This window comes from Trachypithecus francoisi, unplaced genomic scaffold, assembly GCF_009764315.1.
Source record: "Trachypithecus francoisi isolate TF-2019V2 unplaced genomic scaffold, Tfra_2.0 Lachesis_group21, whole genome shotgun sequence".
NCBI classification, from domain to species: Eukaryota; Metazoa; Chordata; class Mammalia; order Primates; family Cercopithecidae; genus Trachypithecus; species Trachypithecus francoisi.
In genome coordinates, this window is record NW_022681467.1 from 25,221,696 (window position 1) to 25,245,676 (window position 23,981).

Consider the following 23,981-nt stretch of genomic DNA (forward strand, 5'->3'; position numbering starts at 1 on the left):
ACCACAGAACTTCTTGACCCAAGACCCTCAGCTGGCAAATCACCAAGAAGACCTGAAGATGGGGCAGGGGGCCATGTGGAGAGAACACAGGCCTCAGTTGAGGAGGGAGCATTATTTTTGCTCAGCCTGTCTGGTTCTCCTGAAAATGGAGCATGAGTAACTCTGTGCTTTGTAGCTGCCTGCTGTGCCTGATTTCTATGTTACAATCTAAAAGCAAGTTACTGTCCCAATCCATCATAGCCACTTCCTCTTGAATCGAGGGAGGCAGGGCTTGTCTTCTCTCCTCAGAGCAGAGCCTGACATCTCCCCACCACAGACGTTTGAACAGAGCAGGCTCCTGAGGTCTCCAGGATGCCTGTCGCAGCCTCCTGGCCCCACCCTCCTGGTCCTTTCCTGCTGCTGACTCTACCGCTGGGACTCACAGGTAAGCATCGCCTTGGGCTACAACCCTTTCCCTTTGCTGCCGTGGCAATGCCCTGCCCCTGGACCTTTGGGGATTCCATACAACCACAAGTGCTGCCAAGGAAGGCCAAATATGGGGCCTCAGAGCAGGAAATCAGGAGGGAGCTGAGCACTTTCTCTGTGGATCAGCAACTGGCTACCAGGGGCAGCTGGCTACCAGAGTCACGGATGGTTGAATCACCACCACCACAATTACTTACATTTTGATCTATTTGACTAACACAGAACAATCATTATTTAAATCCTTACCAGTCTTGAGACTCTGGGGCCAAACAACCTACCCAAGGACAGAGCAAGCTCAGAGACAGCCTGAGAGGGCTGTGTGACTCCAGACCCAGCCTTCTGTATTCAACACCCAGAGGAAGTGAAGTCTGAAATGGTGCTTTCTTGCGTTGGGCAGAGATGCAGTGTTTCCCAGGGATGTTCAGTCACCGTCCTCCCTAAGGGTGCTCCTTACATTGTCCTGTGTTCCCCCGTGATCCTTCCTCCCCTGTGACTTGAGTCTTACCACCCATTTTTCGGTCGCCTCTTCCTCTTTAAGAAGTTCTGCATTTGCTGCTTATTGGGGCCTATATTCCTTTCCTAGGGCTTCCGTAATAAAGAACCACAGATTGGGTGGCTGAAACTAGACATTTACTTCCTTGTAGTTGTGGAGGCCAAAGTCCAAGATCACAGTGTTGGCAGGATTAGTTTCTACTGAGGTCTTTCTCCTTGACTTGTAGAAGACATCTCCTCCCTGTGTCTCAACCCATGGTCTTCCCTCTGTGTGTGTGTCTGTGTCCTCATCTCTTCTTATGAGACCGTCACTCATATTGGATGAAGGCCCACTCCAATGACTTCATTTAACTGAATTGCTTCTTAAAAACCCTGTCTCCAAATACAGTCACATTCTGAGGTACTAGGGTTGGAGCTTCAACACATGCATTTTAGGGGACACATTCTGCCCATAACAGATACCAACACACACACACACGTGTGCAGTGGTCCCCAATCTTTTTGGCACCTGGGACTGGTTTCATGGAGGATAATTTTTGCAAGGACCTAGAGTGGGTGGGTGGGGTGGACGGTTTTGAGATGAGACTGTGGCACCTCAGATCATCAGGGATTAGTTAGATTCTGATAAGGAGCACACAACCTAGATCCTTCACATGCACAGTTCACAATAGGGTTGACACTCCTATGAGAACCTAATGCTGCTGCTGATGTGACAGGAGGCAGAGCTCAGGCATTAATGCTCACATAGTGGCTGCTCACCTCCTGCTGTGCAGCCCAGTTCATAACAGGCCACGGACCTGTACCCAACCACAGCGTGGGGGTTAGAGATCCCTGCATGTGTACATATAAGTGATTGTAAGTGTGTACACACACACACATGAGATTTCATTTTTTATCAGTTTCTCCAACTTTAATTTCAATTAAAGTTTAAGAAAATGTTTTTATTTTGATTTGAGAAAAGTACACTTCTCATGTACAACATGTTATGACGTGTACATTTCTGGATGACTAACTTCAGCTAATTAACATATGCATAATCTTACACACTGACAATTTTTATGGTGAGAACTCCTAAAATCTATGCACTTAGCAATATTGAAGGATATAAATCATCTTATTAACTATAGACTCCATATTGTACAGTAGATATCTGGAGCTAATTTCTCCTATCTGAACAAAAATTTTGTGTCCTTTGACTAATACTTACCCAGCTGCACCACTTATCTAGCCCTGGTAACCACCATTCTACTCTAGTTCTTTGAGTTCAACTTTTTTAGATTCCATATATGAGAGAGATCACGCGGTGTTTGTCTTTCTGTGCCTGGCTTGTTTCACTTAGCATAATACCGTCCCGGTTCATTCATATTGTTGTAAATGACAGGATTTCCTTCTTTTGTACAACTGATTAGAATTGCATTGTGTATGTATGTAGACCACATTTTCTTTATCCATTTATCTGTTGATACACACCTAGGTTGATTCCATATCTTGGCTATTGTAAATAATGCTGCAATGGACATGGGAGTGCGGATATCTCTGTGACATGCTGATGTCATTTCCCTTGGATATACGCTCAGTAGTGAGATTGCTGGATCCTATGATAATTCTATTTTTAAATTTTTGAGGACACTCCATACTGTTTTCACTAATGGACGGCCTAATTTTCATTCCCACCAACTGTGTGTAAGGGTTTCCTGTTCTCCACATACTTTCCAACACTAGTTATCATCTTTTTAATAATAGTCATTCTAACAAGTGTGAGATGATAGATCACTGTGGTTTTAATTTGCATTTATCTTAAGAATGGTGAGGTTGGATATTATTTATATGTTGACTGACCATTTTAATGTATTCTTTTGAGAAATGACTATTTGGCTCATATTTTACTCCGGTTGTTTTCTTATGTTTGAGTTGTTTGACTTCCTTACATATTTTGCATATTAACTCTTCGTCACATGTATGGTTTGAAAATATCTTCTCCCATTTTGTAGGTTGTCTCTTTACTTTGTTGATTGTTTCCTTGGCTGTGTAGAAACTTTTTAGTTTGTTGTAGTGCCATTTATTTATTTCTGCTTTTGTTGGAACTTTTCTTCTAGTACTTTTACAGTTTCGGATCTTACATTGAAGTCTTTAATACATTTTGAGTTGATTTTTGTATGTGGCATGAGATGGAGGTCTAATTTCATTTCTCCATACATGGATATTCAGGTTTCCCAACACCCCTTTTTGAAGAGACTGACCTTTCCCCATTGTGTCTTCTTGACCTTTTTGTCAAAAGTCAGTTGAGTACAAATGTGTGAATTTATTGCTGGGCTCTCTGGTCTGATCCATTGGTCCATGCGTCTCTTTTTGTGCCAACGCCCTGCTGTTATGATTACTATGGCACTCTAGAAGATTTTGAAATCAAGCTGTGTGATGCCTCTAGCTTTGTTCTTTTTGCTAAAGCTTGCCTTAGCTATTCATGGTTTTCTATGGCTAATATGAACTTAAGGATTGTTTGGTTCATTTCTGTGGAATTTCATTGAAATTTTGCTGATATTGAATTGAATCTGTGGATCTCTTTGGGTAGTATGAACATTTTACAATAGTAATTCTCCAATCCACAAACATGGGTATCTTTCTGTTATTTGTTTTCTATTTTTTTAATCTGGGTTTTATAGTTATTCAGTGTGCAGGTATTTCAATTCCTTGATTAAGTTTATTCCTAGCTATCTTACCCTTTCTGGTAGCAATTGTAAATAAAATTGTTTTACTGATTTCTTTTCCCAATAATTTGCTATAAGTGTATGAAACTACTGATTTTTACTCATTGATTTCATATGTTATATCTGTGGCCTATTTGTTTGTTGATTCTAAAAGTTTTTAGAGATTTTAGGGTTTTCTCTATGTAAGACAGTATCATATGCAAACAGGGACAATTTATCTTCTTCCGTTTTGATTTGAATGACTTTTATTTACTTCTTTTGTGCAATTATTCTGGATAGAACTTCTGATACTATATGTTGAATAGAGATCTTGAGAGTGGACATCTCTGTCTTATTCCTGATCTTAGAGTAAAAGCTGACAACTTTTCACCATTGGGTATGATGTTTGCTATGGATATGTCCTGTATGGCCTTTATTGTGTTGAGGAACATTTATTTGATATCTAATTTCTTGAGAGTTTTTATCATTAAAAAATGTTAAATATTGTCAAATGCTTTCTTTGCCTGTGTTGTATGGTCATATGGTTTTTGTCCCTTGTTCTGTTGAAATAGTGTATCACATGTAGAGATTTATGAATGTTGTACCATCCTTGAATTCCTGGGATAAATCTAACTTGATCATGTGGAAACATAGAGCAGTAGTAGTACTAGTAGTAGTAGTAGTAAGACTTCCCTTACTGTAATCTTCAACTCATTTTTTAGTCTACAGGAAAGCACATTAAAGAGATGTTTGATTTTCTCTGTTGCCCAGTCATTCTCCCTCCTTTCTACCTCAGTCACCTTACCCCTGAAAATCCCCCAAGCTGTTAAGCTAAGCAACAGGTAAGCAGGCTTCTTAGTAAAATACACTTTCCCTCAAAACAGAACTTTTGCGCATTCCTCTCTTGGTGTTTGCTCTTCTATTAATGGTAGGGGTGAAGAAGAAAGAAGGGGATAAAAGTAACAGAGAATCATGCCTATATTATCTATATCTATCATTATATTCATATCCATGTCCATATCCATATCATCACCTAATGTCCATTGAAGCCTCCAAGCCTCAGGAAATCTACCAAGTAATAACTTTACAATTTTTGAATACCCACCATGAGCCAGATACTGTGGGAAATCGCTTACATTTCTGACCTCGGGTAACCATTATATCCAAGTTCACCCTCCAACACAAATAAGGAAACAGAAGCACAAAGTGCTCCTAGGTTACTCACTGGTAACTGGTAGAGCTACGATTTGAACTCAGGCACTTTGACTCTAGAGATCACAGGTTTCACCATTGCTCTTCTCAAACACTTTTGGTCTTGATCTTATTCCATGAAATTTCTGCAGGTGCTGCTCATGAGGGCGAGAAGGTGATGTGGTGTGAAGAGGGTTTGTGGTTTTCTTCTCCTTGACTCTTCTGATTTCTGCGTGTATACAAATCAATATTTTTTCACCAATTCACCCACATGGGAAACACATTTCCTGGCAAATTTCATAAAAGCAATTCACTTAAAATACAATATTTAGTCTCCTGGGAAAATGTTCCACTGAGCAATTCACACATTATACACATATTTAACAAATACCTACTATGTTCCAGGACCCAACAAAGAACATTGTTGAATGAAAAAGAAAAACTACGTGCCCTTTTGTTGCTTGTCTCCACTGGGGAGAATGACAGTAATCAATATACATGATAAATAGGCAAATAAAATAGCATATTAGACAGCAATAAGTGAAAATAAAGTATGTGTATATGACTTTTATTATTTTATAGAAGTTTCATATATTCATTTTATTGATGGTTTTTGTCATAAAAAGATCTCCAAATTTGTCAAATGGTCTTCAGTATCAAATGAGTTAATCATGTGTTTCTTCTCTTTCTTCTATAAATATATATATTACATTGTTGGTCATTTGCACATGGAAACATCCTTGTATTCCAGAAATAAATGTCGCTTGCTTGTATTGTATAATTCTTCTAATATGATGTTTAATTCAGTTTGCTAGTATTTGGTTGAGGATTGTTGCATCAACAAACCAAGTAGTAATAATGCCAATTGTCAACAGAAAGGTGTGCAACTGTACCTGGCAGCGATTTTAATTTTGTGTTGTAGTGGAAGTTTACATTTCAATGGGTGTCATTTCAGATGAGCATAGCCTGGCCTGTGGGACAATTTATGGTTAATGATTTGCAACAGGAGAATATTATCCTTAAATCTGGACTCCAAGTCAGAAGATTCTAGTAGGTAACCAGTTGGTTGTTTTAATGGAGTATAGCCTAGGCCACAAAGAACACTATTTTTGCATCAAGGCCCTGAGGAAATATATAGCCATCATGAGTGGTCTAGAGACTCCAAGAGGCATGAAAGACATCACCAAAGACTCCACAGAGAAGAGATATTTTTGTTTGTTAATTCATTTAAAGACACTAACAGGAGTGCCTGTTGATTTTAATTTGTAAGTAAAATTTGTAAATTAAGAATATGTTGCCATGGGCATCCCAAAAAAAACTTACAGATGCTGGATTATGTGACATTAATATGCATATCACATGAATCTTCTTTGTAGAAGTGTTACCAATATCATTGTGCTCTTGAAGAAAGGTGGATGTCATTATTGATATTGGAACAGGATCCTCGCTTCAGGACGGACACCCATGGCAGCACTCCAAAAGGCAACACAAAGCTGTACATAGCATAGTACAAGAAAGTCATCAGGGTAAAAAGCCTTCTCAAATTGTGGAGCCAAACAGAGTAGCAATTCTGTAAGTCATGAGGAGTCAAAGGCAATTCCTACAAACTTTCCACCCGAGTTTAGAATGATCCCATCCTCATTGCCATTACTATTGAAAATGTTAGAGTGACTCCTGCTGGTTGAATCTTGGAGGATCACTCTAGCATGGCCATGAAAAGTTAATATGAAGAGGCGTATTCACAGTTCCTAGAGAAGGGAGAAGGGCAGGCCATGAAGGAAGCCATGTGGGAGGAGCTCCCAAGGAGCAGGTTCAATCAAGCAGATGGGTAGGCAAGAGAGATGGGATTCCTGGGCAAGTGCCTTTACTGGCAGTCAAGGTGAGGGACACAAGCAAAAACCATGATAGGTTTTACTAGAGTGTTTCAATGTCACTAGGTCACAGTAGGGGAGGACAAGAAGAGGAATTGTGACAGGGACCAGCTTTAAAATACTGGTTACCTGGTCACTGGGCAGGATGCTCACAGCTTGTTTGTGGGATATTGAAGCATGATTCTTTAAAAATATACACATAACTGGACATCTTTATTTCTTCATACAACTTTGAGTTACCATGCAGCATCCTTTCATTTCCACCTGAAGCACTCCCTTTAGTATTTCCTGTAGGTAAGGTTTAGTGGTCATGAACTCTGTTAGCTTTTGTTTATCTGAGAATATCTTAATTTCTCCCTTGTATTTGAAGGACACTTTGCCAGGTAAACAATTCATGATTGACATGTTTTTCCTCTTTTAACGTTTTGAACTTACCATCCCTCTATCTTCTGGACTTCAGTGCTTTGTATAAGAGCTCAGCTGAAAATCTTATTGAGGGTCTCCTGTATGCAAGGAATCGCTTCTGTCCTGCTGCTTTAAGGATTCTTTCTTTGACTTTAGTTTTCAACAGGTGGGTTATAATGTGTCTTAGTGTGGGTCTCTGAGTTTATTTTTTAGTTCTACTTCTGTTTTTTCTGTGTCTTAAACTCGTAGATTCCTGTATTTTATCAAGTTTGTGAAGATTTTTGCCTACTATGTCTTCAAATAATCTTCTATTCCTTTCTCTCTTTCTCTTTTTTCTCCCTGGAACTCTAGTAAGGTGTATGTTGATACATTTGATAATGTCTCACAGTTCCCTTAGATTCTATGCTCTAGACTTTATTCTATTTTCCACCCATACCTCAGTCTCAATAATTTCAATTATTCCATCCTCCAGTTTTCTGATTATTCTTCCACCTGCTTAGACCCATTAGGGAACTCCTCTAGTGAACTTTTAGTTATTGTACTTTCAATTCCTAAGTTTGTTTCATTTCTTCATATAATTTCTCTTTTTTAAATTCTCATTTTGTTAAGACATTTATATTCCTTTAGTTCTTCATCAGTTATTTCCTTTACCTCTCAGCATTTTTAAGACAGCGATTTTAACATCTGGGTTTAGTATCAGGGTGGAGCTAATACATCACAAGGGTGCTTATAAGAACGAGGAAGGAGATTAATTCTTGGAGAAGGACATTGAAACATCCTTGTATTCCAGGATGTTTGCATATGAAGATGCAAGCAAGAGGTTAGAGTGGTGGGAATATGTAACTGTGAGAAAGGAATGTGAGAAAACTCTAGAATTTGGAAAGGCCTCCAGAAGACACACAGCTCTGCTGAAAGCTCTTTAAAAATTGTCAAAATGGAAGGTGTAAAACATGATGCCTTCATATACGTATACATATATATGGTGAAATGATTATTAAAGTTAAGCAAATGGACACATCCATCATCTCCCATAGTTATGCTGCATGTGTTTTATGTCAACAGCACCTAAAATGTGCTTTTGAAGCAAAAATACTGAATTCAATACAGCATTATTAACTAAAACCCTAAGATTGCAAATTTATTCTCTGGACTTCTTTGTCAGACTTACTGCAATTTTGTATCTTTTGACTTCCCCATCACCTCCCCCAAGTTCACCCCTAGTCACCACTGTTTCATTCTCTACCTTTGTGTATTTGACTTTTATCATTTCTTCTTGATTGTATCCCAGTAACACTATTTTGGACTTCTAACCTCCAGAACTATAAAATGTTACATTTTTTTAAGACACTAAGTTTTGGTAATTTGTCACATCAGCATTAGGAAACTTAGGTAATGTGATTATGCTATGGGTGAAAAATTACCAGGGGCTTAAAACAATGTTGTATTTCTACTGAAAGCTACATATTCAGTGTGTATTGGCAGTTCTGCATGCAACGGTCATTCACACATCCAGGCAATGGAGCAGGCCCCATCAGAGCCTTGTGGGTCTCTGAAAGGGAGAAATTGATCCATAGAGGCTCTTGCAGTTGACTGCACAACCCACAAATTATACCCATCACTTCTGCTCAAAACTCAAGGGTCTAAAGAAGTCACAGAGCCCCACCCAATCCAGCGATACAAAAAGTGCCACCTTCCATGTAGCCACAGTTGGAGGCCATATTTGGCAAAACATGGCACTTTCAAGGAGGGCTCAATAGTTCTACTCAGGTCCTCAACCCAAAGCTCTACATTGAAATTGAACCTCTTGGCCAGGCGCAGTGGCTCACGCCTATAATCTCAACAGTTTGGAAGGCCAAGGCAGATGGATTGCTTAAGCCCAAGAGTTAGAGACCAGTCTGGGCAACATGGTGAAACTGTGTCTCTACAAAAAATACAATAATTGGTCAGGTATGGTGGAACGCACCTGTGGTCCCAGCTACTTGGGAGGCCAAGGTGAAAGGATCACTTGAGCCTGGGAGGTTGAGGCTACAGTGAGCTGTGATTGAGCCACTGCACCCCAGCCTGGGCAGCAGACACAGCAAAACCCTGTCTCAAAAAGAAAAGAAAAGAAAAGAAAGCAAACAGAAAGAGGAAAAGAAAATAAGGAAAAGGAAAGTGAACCTCTCTGTGCCTCAGTGTCCTCACTTCTATTGCAGCCTTATGTTACAGGCCAGTTGTGAGGCTTAAATGAGATAATGCATGTAGTGGGCTGAGCTCAAGACCTGCTCCTAGTGTACATCCAGTCAATGAAAGTCATTGATAAACACTTGGGGAAACACACAGGATCACATAAGGATGAAAAAATGACTGCTTTGTGCTCCTTTCCAGGAAGGTTGTGTGAGGAGAAGCTGCAGGTGATTCAGCCTGAGAAGTCTATATCAGTTGCAGCTGGAGAGTCAGGCACTCTGAACTGCACTGTGACCTCCCTGATCCCTGTGGGGCCCATCCAATGGTTCAGAAGAGCTGGACCAGGCCGGGAATTAATCTACCATCAGAAAGAAGGCCACTTCCCCCGGGTAACACCTGTTTCAGACCTCACAAAGAGAAACAACATGGACTTTTCCATCCGCATCAGTAACATCACCCCAGCAGATGCCGGCATCTACTACTGTGTGAAGTTCCGGAAAGGGAGCCCCAATGTGGAGTTGAAGTCTGGAGCAGGCACTGAGCTGTCTGTGCGTGGTGAGTACAGCGCGGGCCTCCTTCGTCCCCTGGTGTGTGACAGTAAGTCAATAATTACATTATCCATTCTTAGAGCAACAATCAGGTATGGTGGTGGCTGCTCATTTTCATGATCTAATGTCACCCCTTCTCCGGATCACGTGAGTTGAGGCTTGGAGATGTCATGGTAGTCGTTCGAGGCTCCATGGCTTGTAAATGATGGAAAAGACGGCATCCCCAGTCTGTGGCTCTACAGTTCTTGTCTTTCCAAAGCTGACCCAGCCCTTTGGTTCCACAGATGAGGGAACTGACAGACTGAGTGACTTGCCCAGGCACAGGTCTGGACCTTGCCTTCTGCCTCCAGAGAAGGCTTCCCCCTCAGGGTGGCTGAGTCTCTTCTTTATGCAGCAGGCACTCACTGAGACCCCACTGTGCACTAGGCTCTGCCCTGGATGCTCTGCAAACAGCAGTGAATGAAACAGCCCAAAGCACTTCCCCACCAAGCTTACATTCTCTTCTCTTCTAATGAGGAGAAATCCATCCAGGGCATGGAGAGGGTAAATCGTTTTTTTTTCTTTTTTTAATTTAATCTTCAGAAACACCCTAGGGGGAAGATTCCTGGGAGGCACATTCACTGTTGAATCTGATGGCCTGGTGGGAGGAGATGCCAATAAGTTTGGCATTTGCTGTGGGTCCATTTGGGAAACCTTTGTGGGATTCGGGGACTGAGTCATACAGTCACCATGGGCTCTGAGCAGAGCTGCGTCATCTCAGAATGTCCCTCACTTCAGGAAAGAGGTCCCACAACTGGGTGACTTAGGGGTTCCCCATATAAGGCAGCAACAAGACTTATTTGGGGTTTCCCGCCAGAGGCTCAAGAGCCTCGTCCTAACTCCTGAATTCTGGAATGTTAGCACAGGAAGGAACTTCATACCATCCAGCCCAACCCCCTTTACAGATGGGAGACTGAAGCCAAGACATGACAGGGGCCTTGTCCATGGTCACAGGGCCAGTTAGTGACAGAATTGGAGCCAGAGTCCATGTCTGAATCGAGGCAGTCTCCTTCCTTCCCCAGTATTAGACCTGTCTCCATAGAAGAGCCGGGTGCATCATAGGTGCTCAATAAAAGCTCCTCAAACAGAACCACAGGTCAGAGAGCCAGCATTTCTCTTTTCATCAGTTTCCCACAGGTTCACAATGCACCTCACATGCAGACACTAAAGCTCGTTGGTGATTAGAAAACTTCTCCCAAACGTACACCCTATCACTCCATAGCGAGATTCCACATCAGAACATAGAGAGCTGCTCCAGTTTCTTTACAGCTGAAAAATACTCTAACCTATGGAAATATCAAATTTTATTTTACAGTCTTCTGTTGATGGATATGTAAGTTATTCCCACCTTAGCCACTAAAACTATCATGCAGTGGATGACCTTGTACATGTGTCACCCTACTCAGGCAGGAGACACCCACTGGAAGTGGCATTCCTACGTCAGAGGATAGTGTGTTTTCATATTTGAGAATATTGCCCAATTTCCCTCCTAGATGACATAGCAATCAGAGATTACAGGCATAGGCCACCACGCCTGGCTAATTTTGTAGTTTGTAGAGACAGGGTTTCGCCATGTTTTTCAGGCTGGTCTCGAACTCCCGACCTCAGGTGATCCGCCCACCTCAGCCTCCCAAAGTGCTGGGATTACAGGCATCAGCCACCATGTTCGCCCTACTTCAAACATTTTTAAGACAGTAGTTTTAACATCTGGCTCTGGTATCAGGGTGGACACAATATATAAGAAATGTCCTTACAAGAAAGAGGAAGGAGATTAATTATTGCAGAAGGACTTGTGAGGATGCAAGCAAGAGTTTAGAGTGATGGGAAGATGTAACTGTGAGAAAGGAATGTGGGCAGCCTCTGGAATTTGGAAAGGCAAAAAACAGAACCTCCAGAAGACACATAGCTTTACTAACAGCTTTTTTAAAAAACGTGTATATGTAAAGCATAAAACATGATGCTTTCATGTACATGTATGTACATGAAAATGTGCATTGCCCAGTAATGTCTGAAATCAGCTCCTCGTAACCCTTCAACTTAGACAGGGAAGGTGACTTTATCCTGATTGTGCAGATAATATTGGCAAAGACACTGAAGTTTCCAGGTGGTGTCTCCCCAGCCCAGGCAATCACAGCCAGTGGTGGCTCAGGTGTGACTCAGATCTGCTAACTTCTAGTAAAGTGCTCACTCCTCTTTGCCACGCTCTCAGCCTAAATGATGAGTTAGATGAGAAAGGAGGGAGGCGGGGAACGGGGCCAGAGAGCAGTGGCTGTGCCAGAGTTTCCTTGTAACCAGTGTATGAGGGAAGAGCCATTTGCTACCTCCTTTAAAGATGAGGACACTGAGGATCAGAGAGGAGAACTGACTTGGGATCAGGTCAGGGAGACAAAGCTGGAACCCCCCAGCCTGATTCACAGCCCTTGTCTCTGCAACACTCAGCTGTGGTTTTTCAAGTGTGGAGAAATGCTCCAACCTTCTCTTTCTAAACTCTTGCATTGTTCAGTTCTACAGCACAAGGTGTTAAAAATAAACCAATAACCCTGTAGGGGTAGGAGGGGTTGACTTTACACTCCCATCAGAAAGGTCCTGCATGTATCCCATCATATGCCAAGCTGGTTCCTAAAGCACAGGTCTCAGCACACGTGAAGCATTTAGGACTCTCCCCTCATGTTATGCTGTTTCTCCTTCACTCAGCAGCATCCATTGAACAGAGTAGAGCCTCCTGCAGCCCAGCAGAGCATATATCTGCCCGCTCATGGCGCTGAGGACTAAGGATAAGCAGATGAGGCAGTTCCTAGAGAGTGTTTGGGGACCATGTGAGCAAGAGTTTAGATTCTCCCCTCTGGCTGTCAGGAGCCCACTTTCTTTTGTTTATGGCTGCAGGGTAAGCAGGTCTGGACACCCAGGAGGGAGGCTTCTCCCTAACATTGCATGATGTCTGGAATCTCAAGGGGACAATTGAGGTGGCAGTCAGTGTTGGGGCTCAAGAACCTAAAACACTTGCTCTGTTAATGGACGTAACTGCTTGGTGGGACACAGGAAATGCCCACTGGGACACATGGAGGATGAGGAGACAATGCCTTCATTTTGTTCAGCCTCAGTTTCCTCATCTGTAGAATGGAGACAATCAAGGACTCCTTTAGCAAAGTGGAAAGGATTTAAGGTTCTCTCTGTAAATCACCTAGCACACTGTAGGCACCCCCAAAGTGAGGTATTATTTCAAGATCATGTGATCTTGAGCCAGTCTTGCCTTCCCTTGAGTCCTTGGGTTCCCCATCGGTGCGATGCTGATTATCATGGCCCCGTTCCGGGTTCTGTGAGGATTGCAGAGGATGCGCACAGAGCCCCTCATGGTGGTGGTGTTCAGGTTATTACTGAGCTTCTGCAGAACGATGGTTAGGAGAGCACGGGCAGTATCCCAGCTGCCTGGGCCTCTTCCCGGCTCTGACTCTTCCTGGCTCTGCCACCTGGGACAAGGCACTTTGCCACCATAGGCCTCGATGTCCTCACCCTTTTAATGGTAACACTGACCTCACAGACTGGGCAGAGTCTGAAGAAGTGAAATCGTGTTAAATGCTTAGGGCATCAACAAGCACACAGTAAATGCTCAATAAATGTGAGCTTGTTAGGGTGAAGCTATGTGACCTCAGACAGGTCAGGGCATCACTAGGCCGCAAGTATAAATGGGGTTTGGGTTGGGGTCCAGTGGCTTTCAACCTTGGCTGCTCATTACAATCACTGGGAAAACTATCAAAAAAAAAAAAGTTAACAAAGCTGGACCCAGGATCCCCCTAAAAATGCCAGTTTAATTGGTCTAACGTGGGCCTGGCATCTAAAGTTCTGAATGGCTCCAGAAGATTCTCACACACATCCCCCTAGCAAAAGTGGTGCCCCAGGTACTGGGGCTTTGAGAACAGCTTTTTGGGCCATGGGTGCTTCAACACAGACATGCTGGGAACATTCTGGGAGGCCCCAGAAGCCTGGACAGGACCCCTCCCATGCTACTGGCCTCAGGGCCCAAGATAGGAGACTGGGACAAAGCCTCGCTCAGATGCAGCCTCAGTGCTGGGGAACCTTCTGTCTTGAAAACGTTTGTATCTAAGCAGGTGCTAGAGTCCCAGCAAATCCTCACTCCTCAGCCCCAGAAGCCTCCCTCCCTCAGCACTCCCAAATGTCACTGAGGTATCTTTTCCCTCCTTCTTCCAAAACGCTTCCAGCTTCACCTGTGATCTTACTTGAAAGCCAGTTCACCAAACATGGTGGTTGCTGCTCCTTTTATCATTTGGGTTTTTCTGGCAGCTGCAGTGAATAGGGTTTGAGCCTTTCCTTGGTGTTTCTGCTCCTCATTGTTCTGTTGCCTAAAGAACAGCTATGCAGCTCCAGTAGCAGTAATGACCAAACCTCATGATTATAGTCACAGGGGTTATTTATTAAGCACCTACTACATGCCAGGCTATGCACTTGCATTTACCCTCGCTCATCTTCCCAGGGTGGGGTTTCTATCTACTTTTGGTCCTTGGCCAGCAAGGATCCTCTCAGAGTCTCGCCGTACACAAGGGCTCACATGAGGACCCCCTCTAAGAAATGGAGGGAGGATTAAAGTGCTGAGATGTACAGAGAGAGCAGCCAGCGTCAGGCGGCCAAGAAGCCCTCAATAAATGGGAACTGAAGAGAGCCTCTCAGCCCTCTAGGGACACCCATGCTGCTGGTCTCTCAAAGACTTGACATCTTCAAGTGACACCCTCCTTACTGTGCTCTCAAAATATTTCACGCATATTAGGGAGCAAGATAATATTGGCAAAGGCAAACATGTGTAATATGTGCTTTCTAAGACGACAGCAGAAGGTTCAAGGTAACAATTAGCAATTTGCAGACACCCTTAAAACTCATCTACAGGGAGAAACCACCTCATTGTTCTGATTCTCCAATGTGTTTGCTTTCAGGGCCCAGAATAGGTTTCTGCCTGTTGGTGTGGCCTGGGTCTTTGTCCCTTGTAATTAATTAACAATGAAAAAATTAACCCCCTTTGGCTTTCTTAGAACTCAGCAATTCTTGTTTTTGACCCAAACCTGACCTAATTGAAGATCCGGATGCCAAAAACAAATTTCCTATTTTCAAATGTAGGACTTGCAGCAGGTTAGAACTACTAACAACAACAACAACGATTGTTAGGAAGGCCAAAGGAAAGAGCATTTATTGGAAAAATAAAGAGGTGCAATTTGGGTACAGTGAGTCAGCAAAACCCTGAATAGTGTCCGGTATGGAAACACAGGAAAGGTTTTTTATAGGGGGCTTTCACAAAACATTGTTTTCGGGAACAGTTCATTAGCTGGTCAAAATTCCTAAACTGCAAACCTGTTCTCATTGGCTATTTAATTAAAGTACTCCAGGTGAGAGAGATCAAAATCCCACGGACCCTGGCTTCAGTTAGTTGTTATCCAGGTCTACAGCAATGTACTATGGCTTGACCTTTAGCAGGTGTCATTCCAATGCTCTTACAAACTGTGGGTTCTATGTCAAAGCTTTATCCTTAATTAATGCCTTTTATTTGACAGAATGAAATATTTGTGAAAATAATAAAAATATGGAACGATTCCTATTTGTATAATACCTAAAGAGAGACCTCTGTGTATCTGTAAAGTCTGGGTTAAAGATAGATTTGTGTTTAATTTTGAGAAGCATCTTTTGTGTTTGATCCAGAGCAAAACTGCTTCCATCACCCCATTTAATCCTGGCGACATCCCAGGAAGTAGAAATGCTGTCCTCCTATTTTGCAGATAAGGAACTGGGTGTGTCAGGCCACCCTTCTCCTGGGTGAAGCAGCCTGGCTGCAGCTCTCATGGTGGTGCCACTTTGCCACTGTTCCTGACATTGGCTTCTATAAACGCCCTCTCAGAGGTTGGTGAGCTCTCCGGCGGAGGCCAGCTAGGGCTAGTTATTAACAAGGAGATAGACCAGTCAGTAATTTTGTTCCTATGCCAAGATTGGTGGAAGTCACCCTATGTGGAGAGGACTGTGAACTCAGGCCTAGACTTCCCTCTGGGACCTGCCCCTACTCACTGTCTGACCATGGGCTGGTTCTCACCTCTCAGAGCTCTTGTGGCCTGAGCTGTAAAAGAGAAAAGGAGACTGACTTCCTGACATTATTAGAAAGATTAAAAACGAACATCTCAGAAGGTTCTTAACGTGTCACACACTTGTCGTTAGTGATGGTCATCTCAGTCATGTCTCCTGTTTATCGATGCTCCTTTTGCAGCCAAACCCTCTGCCCCCGTGGTATCGGGCCCCACAGCGAGGGCCACAGCTGAGCACACAGTGAGCTTCACCTGCGAGTCCCACGGCTTCTCTCCCAAAGACATCACCCTGAAATGGTTCAAAAATGGGAATGAGCTCTCAGACTTCCAGACCAACGTGGACCCCGCAGGAGAGAGCGTGTCCTACAGCATCTGCAGCACAGCCAGGGTGGTGCTGACCCGCGGGGACGTTCACTCTCAAGTCATCTGCGAGGTGGCCCATGTCACCTTGCAGGGGGACCCTCTTCGTGGGACTGCCAACTTGTCTGAGGCCATCTGAGGTAGAGGACCCTCATACCCAGCCCAAGCCCACACTTGGCTGCCAAGCCCACTCCCCTCTCCACAGGCTACTGCTCTAGATCTTGAATGGCCCGAAATCGAATCCCTGACGATGCTGCCCACCTGCCATGCACCTAGGTGTGCTGGTCACTTACCATCATTTAAATGCCAGCTGTCAGGGGACCAGCAACCACGTGCCAAGTTCTGTGCTAGAGAGTTTCATTTATTTCACCAAGAGCAACTACAATTGGTGAGCACCTACTGGGAGCCAAATCCCTATGTGCTTGGTGATTTCACTGATTTTGCTACAGTTCTTACCTTCCAACTGTATGCCAGGGGTGGTGCTTGTAGATTTCACCATTCTTAGCCTAGTAGGAGCTACCAGTCCTTCATCACCTGCTGTGTGCCAGGCATTGTGCTTAGTAATTTCACTCATATGCAAAGAGCACCCTCAATGTCTGAGCACGTGCTGCCTGCCTAGCACTGTCCTGGTGACGCCCCCACTGTGGTGGTGGGAGCTACGTTATGGAGCCCTCCCTGTGATCTGTCTGTGCCACAAGGTCACAGCTTCTGCCCTGTGCTGTTTCAGTTCCACCCTTCTTGGAGGTTGCTCAACAGCCCATGAGGGCAGAGAACCAGGCGAACGTCACCTGCCAGGTGACGAAGTTCTACCCCCAGAGACTACAGCTGACCTGGTTGGAGAACGGAAACGTGTCCCGGACAGAAATGACCTCAAGCCCTCCAGAGAACAAGGATGGCACCTATAACTGGACGAGCTGGCTCCTGGTGAATGTATCTGCCCATAGGGATGATGTGAAGCTCACCTGCCAGGTGGAGCATGATGGGCAGCCAGCGGTGAACAAAAGCTTTTCCCTGAAGGTCTCAGCCCACCGGAAGGAGCAGGACTCAGATGTCACCCATGGTGTGGTTACTTCTCATTTTTAAATTTTGTCTTTTTCTTTAATCTTAAAAGTAGTATTCATGCTTGTCATAAAATAAGCTAGAAGTCTATAAATATAAAGTAAAATTTTAATGTCAGCTCCATGACCCCAAATCCTACACTCCACGGGTCACTACTACTTAGAAGGTTCAAGGTGACAATTGGCAACTTGCAGACACCCTTAAAACCCATCTACAAAAGAAACTGTGCATCAAGAGTTTGATGCACACCTTGATCAATCTTTTGGCGTAAATATACATTAAAGGAAAAAGGAGAGACGGACGCGATGCATTTGTTTATGAAGTCCTGTGTCTCGCCTTCTTCTGCATGTCTCATCAGTGCACCACCTTCCCCTTTACACTTTCTAACCTCTACCTTGTCTCTGTTCTATTCTAAACTTTTCCATCCATGTCTGTGACCTCACCCAGCAGTCTCCGGCATCTGCTATATAAATTTCAGAAAGACAAGTGAAGTTGAAGCCTGGAGCAGGACCCCAGTTGACCTGGTCACAGCACAGGCCTCTTCTGTGTTCCGATGGTGATATTTGACCAACAATAATCCCAGCCACTCTGCACATGGACCATGTGCAATTCTTGTTCATCTCTGATCTCCTTTCCTGCTTCAAACACCCAGTGACTTTGGAGTTTTACCAAAAGGGAAACCAGGACTCAGGAAGTGATAAGGGATGATGTTGAAGACTTCTGGCCATTACATCAGGTTATTGGTCCAAACTAATGATGGTAAATCTAGTCCCTGAAGACAGGCTCACTACCAGGCTATCATGTGAATTTGTGCTAATTAGAGAAACTCTCCCCTTTTGCTGGGCTTTGTCTCAAGGACCCGAATTTGGCCAGTGTTTACCCTCTCTATAACCAAAATATGTCTTATTTCCCTCTCATATAATACCAGGAGGGGGACCCTCTCCTCCAGTCACATGACAATCTTTGAGTGCTTTGACCCAAATATCTCCTCCCACATCTCAGGGTCCCACAGCTTCCCCAACAGGTCCCTATCCCAGCATAGAAGCCATTGAAGCTGAGATTCATCCTCCTTCGTGATTCTGCTACTCTTCTAATGATGGCCGGGGCCCAATCTTCTATTCTTTCTGCCCTGAGGTGCCAGAAAATAAGAATAAGGACTCAGGTTCCTTCCAAAACAGTATGATGTTTGCATCATCTCCTGGTCAGGGCTGAGTCACTGATTTGTTCATGTCCCTGCCTGCTGGAAGAGTAAAGACAGGACATAGAGGAGAAAAAACGTCCCCAATCATCAGAGATGTGTGGAAGGTGCATAGTCATGTCCACTGAAAACTTTGTCACGCACGCACCTGCAGTTGCACGTTGAGTGATCATGTGATCAAGGATATTTTTCACAAAACCAGTGTCATTGTCCACTGACATTTTAAGCATTCAAATAACTAAATTCATTAAGTTATTAAAATAATTTCCTCATATCATCTAAAATGGAGTATACATACAAATTTTACCAAAACTTCTCAGCTCCATTTCCCTGTGTATCAAATTTGGTTTTAATTTATCTTTAAATACTTATGTTTTCCTATGAAAGATCTGGGCCTCAGGAATATTTTTGGGTATTTTAAAATCATAGATTCAATTTCCTTAATAGTTTTGGGTTATTCACACTTTTCATTTCCTATTGAGTGAGTCCTGGTGAGTTGTGTTTTGCATAATTTTTGGTCCATTTTATCTCAGTTGTCACATTTATGTGTGTAGAGTTGTTCACAATATCCTCTTATAACTCAATGGTATCTGCAGGGTCTGCAATGGTATCCCACGTTTCATCTTGATACTGAAAATGTGCCATTTCTCTTTTCTTTTTCTTCAGTCATGCTAGAGTTTTTTCCCATTTTATTGGTGTTTTCGAAAGATCGACTCTGTTTCAGTGGGTTTTTGTATTGTTTTTGTGTTTTCAGTTTCATTGATTATCTGTTCTGTTCTCTCTTTTTTTTTCTTTTTTTTTTTAATTAATTCCTATTACTCCTGCTTGCTTTAGGTTTACTTTGCTCTACTTTTTGTAGTTTCTTAAAGTGGGAGTTTATGTTTATTGACTTGAGACTTCCTCTTTTCTGTGTCCTCCCTTCATCACTTTCCATAGCTGGGGGCTGGTATCTGGGGGTTGGCTCCCTGGTGTCTGGCTGCTGGGCTGTTCCTCAGTCCTCGGGTTCTTAACCTTGCTCTTCCACCTTGGAAGTTCTCCTATGCCTGCTCCTCATGATATTTCTTAGGTTCATAGTTGTACTTCTCAAGGTAGCACAGGATGAGATGATTCTGTACCATCTGGACAAGGTTGAGTTTTTCCTTAGACTTCCTACCACCCACTGGGGCTCAGACCAGGGCGGCCATTTTTGGGTACTTTCAGTGTGTCTGACATAGCATCCTGGCTCATATGCTAAGTCTGGAAATGCATTTTAGGTTGTCTAGGCTGGCAGGCAAACTGCAGGATGCCTTCTGTGACGTGCTGCATCAGTGGCGTGGGAGCCTAGTGAGAGACTGTGCACTAGGGTTGGATGAGAGTTCCCTTTTGACTCACAGTCATTTTGCAGTTTGGCCTTCTCTCTTCAAGTAATATTTACAGCCTGGATTGTGTAGAATTTACTTTTCCTTTTTTATTTTTTCTTTTGGCTTGGGGTGGATATTTATAGAGACAAGTAGCTATGCTACTGCAATTGTCCCCAGCAGCTCCTAAGTTAACTGACAATCTTTGAGTACTTTGACCCAAATGTCTCCTCCCACATCTCAGGGTCCCACAACTTCCCCGTCAGGGCCCTACCCCAGCATAGCAGCCATTGAAAGTGAGATTCATCCTCCTCTGTGATTCTGCTACTCTTCTGTGATGCCCAGGACCCGATCCTCTATTCCTTCTGCCCTGTGGCTCCAAAAAATAAGAATCTACACTGCTGCCAAGAAGTCCTCTGGCTTCCGCACTGAACCTTAACTCATGATCAATCACTCTTAGTTTCTCATTGTCTTTCTTCCAAGGATTCATGCCCAGCAACAGCTAACACCTTAGTTCTTATAAGGACCATTCCCCAATCTGTTTTCAAAAGGCTGAGGGAAAGGAATTTCCTTCCTGGGGTTACACCATCCGCCCCACTCACCACCAGCCCTGGGGTCCTCCTTGCCAGCTGATGAGTAATCAGATTCCAAACTTATATTTTAGAGTCTGCTTTCCAGACCACTTTCCAAGGTCAGTTTCTCTGGGAGGCCAACTGGGGATGGATAAAGGAATGCAGGAAGCATCCTAGAAGGCTGTCAGGGTCAACAAGCCTCAGGGAATGAGGAGGCAGGAGTGTAGGAAGAGGGAGGTGCTGAGCCACCGTGCAGGCAGGACAAACACGGAGCTGCTCCTGCAGAGAGGCCAAAGACTGGAGGGTCCTGTAGAGTTGTTTTTCCCAAGATAGTTGCATTCCCAATGCAGTCTATCTCTCACGTGGCTGCCCCCTAGAAGGAGTAAATTTGGGCAGTCCAGCTCTCCTCAAGGGAGAGAAAGCCCCAGAGAACCACCCAGCTGAGAACTGCCGGCTTGCAACACCCCAGCGGCCACAGATGCTGAGGTCTCCCTTCCTTCCTTAAGGACCCACCAGCACCATTTAATTTAAAAAAAAGAGAGAAAAAATTAATACCTTTGTTACTTTTACCAGCCGAAACCCCTTATTTAAAAAATGCAGAGTCCAAACATGTGCTTCTGTAGATCTGACTCTCTGTGTCCAACAGAAAGATTTCAGATGACATCTGCACTGGAGTTGAGGTGGGATAGATGATGCCTGAGGCCCTCCCAAGCATGATACCCATTCCCTGACTCACCAGGGTCTTTTCCAGCCAGCAGGTTTCATTAGTTCTTGTCCCTGGAGGGCTCCCTGAGATCATGAGTATATGGGGTCATCCGCCTACCCCTGGGGCTAAGAAGGGCAGCGTGCAACTCTCTCACTCTGAATCCATCGTCACACCACCTGCCCACCCTTTCCTAATCATTCTTATGACCCTGGGGTGTTGGACTTGTTTTGGACTCAGGAGTCACCCTTGGGGACATAATGATGGGCTCCCCTAGATTTGGATCCCACTAATCTCCTGGCACTCCCTAAACTCTCTGGCCTCAGTTTCCCCATCAGAATGGAATAATACTCCCTGCCCCACAGGCTTGTGAGGATCAAGTGAGGAACCCAGTTGCCATACATATGAATTCCTGAGCACATACTCTCTCCACCTTTTCCCTCCAGGAGGATAAGCTGACAGCCTGGGACAGGGTGAGTGAGAATGAGGAGCCACTTTCCCTGGCCTTTGCTTTCGGCTGGAGTCTGGGAAGCCAGAGCCGGATGCAAGTTCAAAAGCTTCAGAGCACTGATGGGCCCAGGTAGCCTCAGATGGGGTAAGTGGAGGCCCCTGAGATGAGCTCCCAGGTGGCTCTTCTCATGGCTCCTCCTCTTCCCTGATTTCCAGGCCTGGCACTGGCTCCTACTGCTCCACTCCTCGTAGCTCTCCTCCTGGGCCCCAAGGTGCTACTGGTGGTTGGTGTCTCTGCCGTCTACATTTGCTGGAAACAGAAGGCCTGACTGTAAGTGTGGGAGAGGGAGGACTGACCAAGGGCTGCCGAGAAGGGCCAGGCCAGCAGGAGGGCCCAGCTCACTTGCCATGCAGCTTCAGGGTCAGTGGAGTTTACAGAAGGTGACAGGGCTCCTTTATGACACCTAGGAGTTTCAGGGAACCCTGTGTGGGACTCCCAACCCACAGGAGGTGTGCAGGAGTTGGGATGCTTCAAGGGGGTTCAAAGGTGTCCCCAGTGCCCTTGGAGTCTCATGGAAAAGGTGGACAGAGGGGTCTAAGTGACGGGCAGCTGAGTGGGTGGTCCCTTCCAGGCCACTGCTGGGACTCCATGGGGCTAAAGGAATCCCCACTGTAGAGTAATGTTGAGAATCCCCAGATGGGCTGCTCTGAGGGCTGCTCCTGCTCTGATCCTCTGTGTGTCTGAGTGGAAGGGAGGGAGGAGGGGGCATCAGGACTTGGGAGGAGGGCTGAGCTGGCAGAGTCCTACCTGAGGCCTGCCTGTCCCCCTACAACAGGCATCCCAAGAGACCAGCCCCAGAAACATAACAGACTCTCAGGAAGCATTTCTTGAATGATGAGCAGATGAATAAGTGTGAATGTGTTTTCCCACAGCTCCTTTGCTCCTCCCCTGCCATGTGGGACCCTCAGTCTCTGCTGCCTCCTTCCTTTCTTGAGAGGTTCAACCTGAGAGAAGGAGCCAGTGAGAAGTTTCTCCAGACTCAGCTTCAGACGCCTCCTCTCCCGTGACGTCTGTCTGCCCACAGGCTCCTGTTGCTCCTTCACAAGACGTTGATGCCCCAGAGCAGTGTCTCCATTCATGGTCCTGAGCAGGGGCCATGGGATTGGGCTCCGGGCACTGACTCACAGCACCTCCCTAGAAGGTGAGAAACACGCCAAATCTAAACACACCAGGACTCCTCCCATCCATCGCCTTGGGACTGAACATAAACCACAGACTCTCTCCGGGCTCTCAAGAATTATCCCATCTTCCGGATTCCTGCCCACTCCAACTCCCCCAGCCTTGTTGAGGTTCTCTATTGCCTCCTGAATATACATGAACCCCTATACTGATTTTAAGAAAAAATGATTCTCTTTCCTCTTTGTCCAAGCATCCTATCCCTCAAACCCAAAAAGAAAGAAGCTCTACCTTCTCTCTCTGAGATGGGAACAGTATTTCTTCTAGCATCCTGCAGACTTCCCAGTCCTGCTGCTCATGGTGGAAATGCTGCCACACTCCAACATCGAGGAGTCCTCCTTGACTTCCCTTTACAACTCGTATTCAATTCTGCCTACAAAATGCCTATGTCCACTTACATGCGATGGTAAATGTTTAACAGTGGACTTTCTGAAAGGGAAAAACCAAAAGCTGTTTTGTAGTGCTTGCCAATTTCTCTAGTGTAGTAACTCCCAACCTGACCAATGTCATACTGCCAACAGTTAAACAATCAGATTGCAAAATTCCTGAAATTTAACAATTGGTTTTCAAGGGCCAGTCCAAGCCTGCTGCAGGACACATCTGAGTTACATCCATATCTGCACACTTCTCACTTCCACCACCACTCCCTGTCCCAACCAGCATCATCTCTTTTGGGACCACTCCTCTGGCTTTCATTTTTCAGCCACAGCAATTCTTTGGAAAAGTCAAATCATATCACTTCTCTGCTTCTTACCCAACACAGCCGCATGGCTCCCACTCTCCCTCCTTCAAGTCTCTGCTCAATGTCACTTTGTTAAAGGCACTTTCTATAAACTACCCTGTAGAAAATATTATTTCTTTTCTCTGTCCCAGCATTCTCATTTCTCTTATCCTAATTAATTTTTCTTTAGCCCTTATTTACATAAGTATTATGCTGAATACAGGCAGCTCTTGCTTTTCATGGTGGTGCAGGATTGCAAAAATGACTGTGCAACCTGAAATCTAGGAAAGCATTCTCCATATCCAATTAGAAAAACAATTATCAGTTTGTGACCTTTACCATTTTTTGTCAAAATATTAGAAACTCTCACACTCTCAGTTACAAATGTAGAGGACAATGAAAATATAAT

General features: G+C 44.4%; 2 protein-coding genes across 2 annotated transcripts in view; both read left to right on the forward strand.

Annotated features, from left to right (window-relative positions):
* Positions 1–23,016, forward strand: part of LOC117068569 (signal-regulatory protein beta-1) — a 52,169-nt gene extending 29,153 nt beyond the window's left edge. Inside the window, exon 5 of the mRNA XM_033185927.1 lies at positions 22,548–23,016. The gene's annotated coding sequence lies outside the window, so the exon portion shown is untranslated. The remainder of the gene's footprint in view (positions 1–22,547) is intronic.
* Positions 232–23,016, forward strand: LOC117068570 (signal-regulatory protein beta-1-like). Its single transcript, XM_033185932.1, is given in 6 exon segments — positions 232–424; positions 9,476–9,829; positions 16,118–16,435; positions 17,023–17,355; positions 21,831–21,945; positions 22,548–23,016. Coding segments are annotated over 5 exon segments (1,191 nt in total). The 5' UTR covers positions 232–351; the 3' UTR covers positions 21,944–21,945; positions 22,548–23,016.
* Positions 23,017–23,981: the final 965 nt, after the last annotated feature.